General features: G+C 46.3%; 1 protein-coding gene across 1 annotated transcript in view; it reads left to right on the forward strand.

Moving 5' to 3' along the window:
- Positions 1-8,729, forward strand: part of FADS2 (fatty acid desaturase 2) — a 64,321-nt gene extending 55,592 nt beyond the window's left edge. Inside the window, exons 7-12 of the mRNA XM_015409378.1 lie at positions 269-345; positions 535-632; positions 5,311-5,407; positions 5,959-6,038; positions 6,667-6,792; positions 8,667-8,729. Coding sequence (XP_015264864.1) covers positions 269-345; positions 535-632; positions 5,311-5,407; positions 5,959-6,038; positions 6,667-6,792; positions 8,667-8,718 — 530 coding nt within the window. The 3' untranslated portion in view covers positions 8,719-8,729. The remainder of the gene's footprint in view (positions 1-268; positions 346-534; positions 633-5,310; positions 5,408-5,958; positions 6,039-6,666; positions 6,793-8,666) is intronic.
- Positions 8,730-9,049: the final 320 nt, after the last annotated feature.

The following is a 9,049-nucleotide window of genomic DNA, read 5'->3' on the forward strand; positions in this document are numbered from 1 at the left end:
CGAAAGACCTTAACATGTTCTTTTTCAGAATGTTCAAATTGGTTCAAAGCAGAAACCCATAGACCTTTCTGGAATGGTTCATTGAACATCTTGAGATAATTGCAGTAAACACACACCAAAGGTTGCTTTCTTCTTCCTAAGGGACAACCCCTAATTCCAGTCCTGATTTTTCCTATTACGCTTAAATAATTTTCCAGCCCTAAGGCACCACTTCATTTTCTGCTTCATGCTTCTTTGCCTCCTCTAATGGATCTGGTTTTCCTTTCAGTGTTCCCACCTCTCCTCATTCCAGTTTATTTCCAAATGCAAATCTTCATGACCATGGTCAGACACAAATTCTGGGCGGTAAGTGAAAGATTCTCTGAATCCTACTGTGCTTTCATTAAGCAAAATTCTACTGCAGTTGGATGCACTCAGCTACTCCAGAGGGATTGAGGGAAGTAGGAGCATTTCTGTACATTGCGTGGGAGTGAGCAGTAGCATAGGAAGGGAGCTTGTCATCCTGCGTACATAATTTCTTTCTTCTCTCCCTAGGACCTGGCCTGGGCCTTCAGTTATTACTTACGCTACTTCCTCACATATATCCCGTTCTATGGAGTTCTGGGATCCTTGTGTCTCCTTACCTTTGTCAGGTAGGACAAAGAAAGCCAGTGTGGTGTTGCGGCTAGAGTGTCACACTAGGACTGGGGAGACCCAACGTCAAATTTGTCTTAAGCCATTAAACCAAGGGTGACCTGGGTCCACTCGCTTTCTTGAAGCCCAGTTTTCCTCACAGGGATGTTGTGAGGATAAAGGTGGGGGAGAGAGAATGTGTTTTGCAGTTACCAAGCAATGAAGAAATCTGTGTGAACCATTTCAGTATTTCTCATTGCCTTAATTAGCATTCCTACTGTTATCATCCCTGGAGTGAAGGGAGAAGGAAACTGTATACTCTGCAAAAGATTCAAGCCGCCTCCTTTACCACTATTGTCCTCAGAAGAAAATGTCATAAATGCAGGGCAGTATAAAGCTGGGGTGCATTTTTTGTTGCAGATTTTCATAGCTAGGGTGAGAAGACCAGTGTAGTATAGTCAACAGAGAGACACAGGTTGAAATCCCTAATCAGCCTTAAAGCTCACAGGGTGATCCTGAGCCAGTGACACTCTCAGCCTAATCTACCTCACAGTATTTTTTTTTTAATATAAAGAGATGTGGGGGAAACTATGTGCACCACCCTGAGCTCCTTGGAGGAAGGAATTCATGGCGCAGCAGTAGAAATCCGCTATGCATGTGGCAGGTCCTAGGTTCAGTCCCCAGCATCTCCAGTTGAAAGGATCAGGTAGCAGATAATGGCCCTGGTCACACAGGAGGATTTGCCCTGCAAGAGGGACAGATCGGGGGCACATCAAGCGGGGCGCGATCACACCGCAACATCTGGGAAGCGGCACGCACCCGTCCCCGATCCGTCCCTTCGGCCCACAAACGCGCATCAAAAAGGTAGTAGCAACAGAGCACTACCTTACGGATGATGTGCGGCAACGGAAGGCGTCTGGTCGAGGAAGCGCTGGTAGCCCATCGCAGCCAGCGCCATTCCCCGTCCCACGCATGCGCATGACCGTGCTATTGCTGGTTTGCTGCACAACAGTATGATCGACTGCCGGAGCAGGGAGCTGCGGAGGCACATTGGATCATGCTCCCACGGTTCTTTTTGCTCTGGCTCTAATTTGCCTCCCTTTGGCAGCGGCTCATCCCACTCATGTGACCGGGACCAATGTGAAAGACCTCTTCCTGGGGCTCTGGGGGGAGCTGCTTCCAGCCTGAGTAAACAATACGACCCTGATAGATCAATGGACCTGACTAAGTATAAGGCACTTTCATGTAATATGGTCAAGAAATAATAATAGCTGTGCTGTTTCTTCACCGAGTTGAGAAAGTTTCATCCTCTGGTTAAAACAGAACGCTGGCCATTCTGTAGCCTTCCTACATTATCATCTTTCTAGGACTTCCTAGAGTTCTTTTTGGACTCATTTACACCATCAGCTGTTGTGAGATAGATGATTATTGCTTCATTTCTCTTTATGATCGTGGGAATAAACACAGGCTGAAACTGAGAGAAAGGACTTCTGGCTCGTTAAGGACTATACTTGGCTCTGTTTCATTTCACAATCTTTGACCATAAACGATATCAGAGTCACTGCCTTCAACTGATAGAGGCATTCAGTGACATGAAAGCAGCGCTTGCAGTTAATAAAACTGGTTAGAAGAACTGGAATCTGTCAAGAACCCAAGCCTGGGTCCCTCTTGGTCACCACTTCTTTTGCAAGTGAGCAGCACCTAGCCCCATGGATCGTTGTGGTTAAATGCACACAAATAAAACAGACCTTTGTAACAATGGATAAAGGTTTATTAAATAGACTTTTAAAAGACATTATGCAGCACAGTCTCCACCAGTCGACAGGCTGCTCTCAACAGTACGCCCAACCACGTGCAGCCTTGATCCGTGCCCTTCATGGCTTATAAAAGCGGGCCATGAGGGGTTTTGAGGTGCCCTCAGGGATATTATCAACAAGTCCCTTGCTGAGGGACTATTCCCGGGGGCACTCAAGGAAGCGATTCAGTTGCAGAGCTTTATGGATGACACTTCCATGCTAGACCCTTTCCAGTCCAGCTTTCGTCCAGGCCATGGGACAGAGACTGCACTGGTCGCCCTCACAGACGACCTCTGGAGGCATCTGGATTGGGGCATCATGGCGGTACTGTTGCTGTTGGACCTGTCGGCGGTGTTCGACACAGTTGACCATCAGTTACTGGTCCACCGCCTCGCCAACACTGGGATTCAGGGGCTTGCCTTACAATGACCTGTCTCCTTTCTCCAAGGTCAGGGACAGAGGGTGGCGCTAGGGGAGCAGAGGTCCCAGAGGTACCTACTGGCTTGCGGGGTTCCCCAAGGGACGGTGCTCTCCCCAATATTATTCAACATCTACATGCGCCCCCTTGCCCAGATTGCCCGGAGGCACAGGCTAGGGTGTCACCAATACGCAGATGACACCCAGCTATATCTGTTGCTGGGTGGCCAGCCTGACTCTTCCCCAGATGACCTGGCACTTCAGGACGTGGCTGGCTGGCGTAGACTGAGCCAATTGAAATTGAATCCGGCAAAGGTGGAGGTCCTGTGCCTGAGTCAGAGCGGGTCGGGGGTAGGGATCCCATTACTGACCTTGGATGGGGCGCCATTGGTGCCAGCACTGAGGGTCAGGAGTTTGGGAGTGCTCCTGGATGCCTCCTTAACAATGGAGGCCCAGGTGGCAGCCACTGCCAAGGCAGCCTTTTACCACCTACGGCTGATTAGGCAGTTGGTTCCCTTCCTCGAACGCAATGACCTGGCAATGGTGATCCATGCTATAGTCACCTCGAGATTGGACTACTGCAATGCTCTCTACATGGGGCTGCCCTTGTCCCAAATCTGGAATCTGCAGCTAGTGCAAAATGCAGCAGCCAGGCTGCTGATGGGTCTCTATATACAAGAGCACATACGGCCTGTGCGGAAGGCATTGCACTGGCTGCCAATAGCATACCAGATTCGCTTCAAGGTGCTGTTTTTGACTTTTAAAGCTGTACATGGTCGGGGGCCTGCCTACCAGAGGGACCGCCTTTCTCCACATGTCCCCCAGAGAGCACTGAGGTCAGGGTCGCAAAACCGCCTGACTCTCCCTGGTCCGAAAGATGCCAGATTGGACATCACCAGTGCTAGGGCCTTTTCAGTGGCAGCTCCACACTGGTGGAATGAGCTCCCGGAAGACATCAGGGCCCTGCGGGACCTTCTACAGTTCCGCAGGGCCTGTAAAACGGTGCTTTTCCACCAGGCCTTCGACTAGGAGCCACCACTGATGAATGAGCTATTAAAAACTGAACTGTTAAGGCCCTCATGTTACTGGCATTAAGAACAACTTTGGATACTGGCCTAGCTACATCGGACCACCTTTCAGCAATCGCCATCTGCACTTAACTGCATTTTTATGTATATCGTTTATGCGAAAATTTATAGTATTGCACTTATGCATCTGTGTTTTATTGTATTTTAACCTGTTGTACACCGCCTTGAGCCTGCCTGTGCAGGCAAGGCGGGATATAAATCAAAATTAATAAATAATGAATAAATAATTAGTAGCGAAGAAAACAACAAAGCTAATACGTTCAATATCTGGTATTAGATGGCACACCTTCTTAGAATACGAAAGTCCAAGCTAGAAGCTTAAGCATTCTCTACGCAGCTGTCCATCACGATGTAGCATAACATAGCAAGAGCCTGGCAAAATCAAAGTTAACATGGCTTCCCTCTGGCCTAATTATAGCCTTTTGCTGTCTGGCACCAGGTAGTCTCCCAAACTGAATCAGGGAGCTTGCTTGATGGAACTATCCTTAAGATGTTGACATCCACTCCTGCTTCCCCCCTCCCATCCAGTTACACAGTTGAACACAGGTTCTTACAATTAACCAGTTGCCACATTCTTGAATCCAGCCTTGAAAGAGGATAATGTCAGCAGGAAAGCAGGAAGGCCCAGTTATGGACACCTGCAAGAGACCTGCTAATTATAATGTTAACCCTTGAGGGGAATCAGGGTGGTTTGCCTCACAGAATCTTCTATAAATGAAAAAGGATCACTCTTTCAGAAGAAAAATGCTGAATTCACAGGCTCTGAAGGTGCTTCACACATCTCAGACAAAAGCCCTGTTTTCTGGAGGAACTATAATGAGGGGGATGACCAACAATGAAGGCTGTTTCAGAAGTTGTACAAGCTGGGTCCACAATGCCCACAGCTTATTCCAAATCTCATAGGGTGTGGGTGTGGGAGCTCAGATCTTTTGCAGGAAAAACAAACACACAAACCATAAAGTTATTCTCAGGTACAAGGCATTTCTATAGCTCTTTCAAAGAGCCTGAGTATTTCTGATTTTATCCCCTGTGGATAGCTGCCTCATCTCTGTTTATTACACAACTGTGTAAATTAGCTTATTAAAACAGACTAATAGGTGGTTTTTTTGTACCTGTAAAGCAATGTGCCACACTAAGTTCCTGCTGAAGAAGAGACCCAGAGCAGTGGTGCATTATAAGAATGTGCAGATAATGGGGACTGTAGATTCTATTTATTTATTTAAAACTTTTATATGCCACCTTTCCACCCAAATATATGGCCCCCAAGGTGGTAGATGACCTGCATTACATTGGTAAACATCTGCACAACTTCCTTGCCCATTGCTTTGCCCAACACTGTCCCAGAGAAATCCGTCCACATCATCAGAGCTAAAACCATTTGTTTGTTTTCCATGAAGGTTTATGGAAAGCCACTGGTTTGTTTGGGTCACACAGATGAATCACATTCCAATGGAAATCGACAGTGAGAAGCACAGAGACTGGCTTAGTGCTCAGGTAAATTTCCAGTCTTGAAGGTTGTACTGTTATGCACAATTGCTTGGGAGTAAATCCCACTGAATAAACATCATGCTGTTCAATACTAAAATTTTAGGACAAACTCATTTAAATGAAATAACTGTGAATTACTGGTATCCTTAGTTTCCTCCCAAAAGAAGATATGTTTAGTGTTTATACAGGACAACAGATAGGTTATCTGACCTTGAAGTGCCTGTTTTGAACTAGGGAACTATAAAGCATAATTGCTAACATAGTGACATAACTGCTACAATTACATTTCCATAGACGACAAGCTGGTTCTTAACTCATGGAAATCTTTTAGTATATTGTTGTGGGGGGGGGGGGGGGGGGGGCCTCTGACTGGCAGTGGTAGAATCAGACATCCACATGTGCAAAGGCCTCTTTGGGTTGTATCCTTAGAAGAACATATTGCAGAGCATGGGGCTAGATCAGCAAACATTGCCAGAAAAGCAAAGTTTAATTCCATTTTATCTGTTTCCAAGACTGGTCATCATCAAAAACCACATCTGTCTCCTTGTCTTTTGCAGTTGGCAGCTACCTGCAATATCGAGCAGTCCTTTTTCAATGACTGGTTCAGCGGGCATCTGAACTTTCAAATTGAGCACCAGTAAGTATACAGTGTTTGGATCAAAATTAATTTTGCCTCTGCAGATGGGAGAGTAACTCTCTAGGGAAATCCCAGGGACACATGAAAGGAGAAGAGTAAGAAGACAGCAGTCCTTGACATTTGCCATAAAAAAGAGAAAAGAGTAACTTGGGATGTTACGGCTTTTGATATTGCAATGCTGGCATCCCTGCACTGATGACCCCCTTAGCCGTACTTTGTTTGGGTCCCTCCATACCAGCTTAGTGGTCTAAATGTGCTGCAGAATAAGATGGCATAGTCATGACGTGATACAGAGGGCTCTTCTGTTCCAGTCTGCAAGACGGCAATGCTATTTTCTGAATACTCTGCCACATTTAAAAAACAACCCTTCATACAAGTTTTTTAAAAAATGGCACGTGAGGGAGATTCTAGCGCAGCTTGCTGTGCTGAGTTTCTACCAGCAGGAAGTGTTTTTCACAAAACAGAACATCTAAAATTGCACAGTGTTGCACCATCTTTGGACTCTGTTTCCTTAGTTTGCTGTATTTGTAGACCAAACTTTATTCCTGTTAAGAGAAGCATAATGGAGTGTGTTTTCCATGAAGACTGCTGCTTTTATAGTTCCATTATGTTTTCTGCTTGATTTAAGCTTGTTTCCTACAATGCCACGCCATAACTACCACAAGATCGCCCCGCTAGTGAAGTCACTGTGTACGAAGTATGGAGTTGCTTATGAAGAAAAGCCTCTAATAAGAGCATTTGCAGACATCGTTGGGTAAGAGATCTGATAAAGATAGACAGTCTGTTCACCTGTTCTAGGAAAGCTAGAGCAGATGGTAAGCATCCATAAGGTCTACAGGCCATGTCCAGCCCATTAAGGACCTTCTCCACACACAGTAGCAACATGGATAGATTACTTTACTGACCTGAGCCTCCTCTGCATGTGATTGGGGTAACATGCCTGCCTCCCACTATGCTGCACTAGAATCAGGGGCGGATTAACCATTAAGCAGACTAAGCACGTGCTTAGGGCACCAGGGCCAAAGGGGGCACCACAAAGTTGGGGAAAGGGTGAAAAGGAAAAAAAAGAATGAAGATTTGTTTAAAAAAAAAATTGATAAAACTAGTGCAAATTGATCATGGTGCACCCTAGGGTAATCTTCTATTTTTTGTTGGCGAGGTGCAGTGTCACAGGCTATGTTTAAAAGTAAAATGGTGGAGCCAAATTCAGTAGTTCAGTTGGGTGGTGCGCAAAAGGATGGGGGCACCAAGATTGGTCAGTGCTTAGGGCACCGGTGAGCCTTAATCCGCCCCTGACTAGAATGCAGCATGGGCAATGGGCAAACACATCCATAGGCCCAAAATGGAATCTTGGGGTACCTTGGGAGGGCACACGATACAGCAAGTTTGCTGAATCTCGAACAGGTCTAGCTCTAGTCATTGTCTTGGTGCAAGACCTCCTACATACACTTCGGGTTCCATAATGGAAGAAAGATGGGATGAAATGTAGTGTATAAGTAATTATCTACCCTTCCTAGCGGAGGAAAGATAACACACCAGTGACATCTATGGAAACACATACCGCTTAGTTCTTACATCAAACATTCACTTAGCCTCGACCAGTGCCAGGGCTTTTTCTGCCCTGGCCTGGTGGACCGTGGTCCCAATTGAGGTCAGGGTCCTGCGAGACCTATGGCCTCACAGGACCCTGACCTCAATTGGGACCATGGTCCACCAGGCCAGGGCAGAAAAAGCCCTGGCCCTGGTTGAGGCTCAGTGAACGTTTTGCAGGGCTTACAAAATGGCGCTGTTCCCCCAGGCCTTTGGGTGAGGCGGTGGGCGTCCATTCATTGACCCCCCTGCCACAGTTGCTACAGTTTCTGCTATTGATGGGCTAGTGATAAGATCTTTCTAGCTCAGCTGCAGCCCAGTTGTTCCCAGTTTTGGGATTGTTGAATATTTAATTGCTGCTATGCCCATCTTTTAACTGTTTTAATGGTTTTTATTGCTTAATATCTACTTTTAATTGCTTATTGAGTTTAATTTATTGTTGAAACCTGCCCTTCACTGTATTGCATGTGGTGGGAGGTGTGCACACAGCTCAAATGGCCCTAAGACAAAAACATTCATGGGCCAGGTATGGCCTGTGAGTTGTTTGCTTCCTATCCCTTTAAAGGATCATCACCATTCAGCTCGCGGCTGTGAATCCAGCCACACAGTTCGTCCATTGGATTGGCATTTCCTTTTGCAGAAAAGAGGGGAGCAATTCCCACCAGTTCCCCCCCTTCATCCATAAACTCCCATTTTGACCCTGTGTTGTTTTTGAGGGGCTCAGTGGGTTACAGCAGGAGGGGGAAATGGGGAGGTCTTGCTCTGAAAAGTCCACAAATGGTTGAACGTACACCGCTGTCTCTCTCAATTCAATCTATATCACTGTGTTGGTGTGAAGATAAAATGAAAGAATGTGTACTCTATGCCAAACTCCTTAGGCAAGGCAGGATGCAACCACAATGAAATAATTAATGGAGGGACCCTATGCTGGACTCAATTATAGCCTCTAGAAGACTCCCAGAGGAGCTTAGTGCTGGATCTGTATGTGCATACAGACTATGTTGTAACTAACCTCATGTTTTTGTTCTTATTCTGTAGGTCCCTCAAGAAATCTGGAGCACTCTGGTTGGATGCTTACCTCCATAAATGAGGCTGGATTTCAAGGGGGGGGGAGGGTGTTGCTAGCAAAGGGAAGGGCTGGGGGTTCACGTGTGTATTCTTAATGTCCAATTTCAGTCTGTATCTGTGCGTACAGTTTGAAGGGGGGTTTCCTGTCTTGTGAAAGTGATGCTGGGGTGGGTTCAGGGGACCTGTTTAAAACCAGAGAGGTTTTCAGATATGTCTTTAGAGGATTAATTGAAAACACTGATCTTAACACATGGAGGCTGAAAACTGTCCCAGTGGCATGGGGGTCATCTTCTGTTTCGTGGAGGGTGGATGAGGCAGTAGACGAGCAGGAGGCCAGAGTGATTTTCCCATTC

This window comes from Gekko japonicus, unplaced genomic scaffold (genome assembly GCF_001447785.1).
Source record: "Gekko japonicus isolate JY-2015 unplaced genomic scaffold, Gekko_japonicus_V1.1 scaffold730, whole genome shotgun sequence".
Taxonomy (NCBI): Eukaryota; Metazoa; Chordata; class Lepidosauria; order Squamata; family Gekkonidae; genus Gekko; species Gekko japonicus.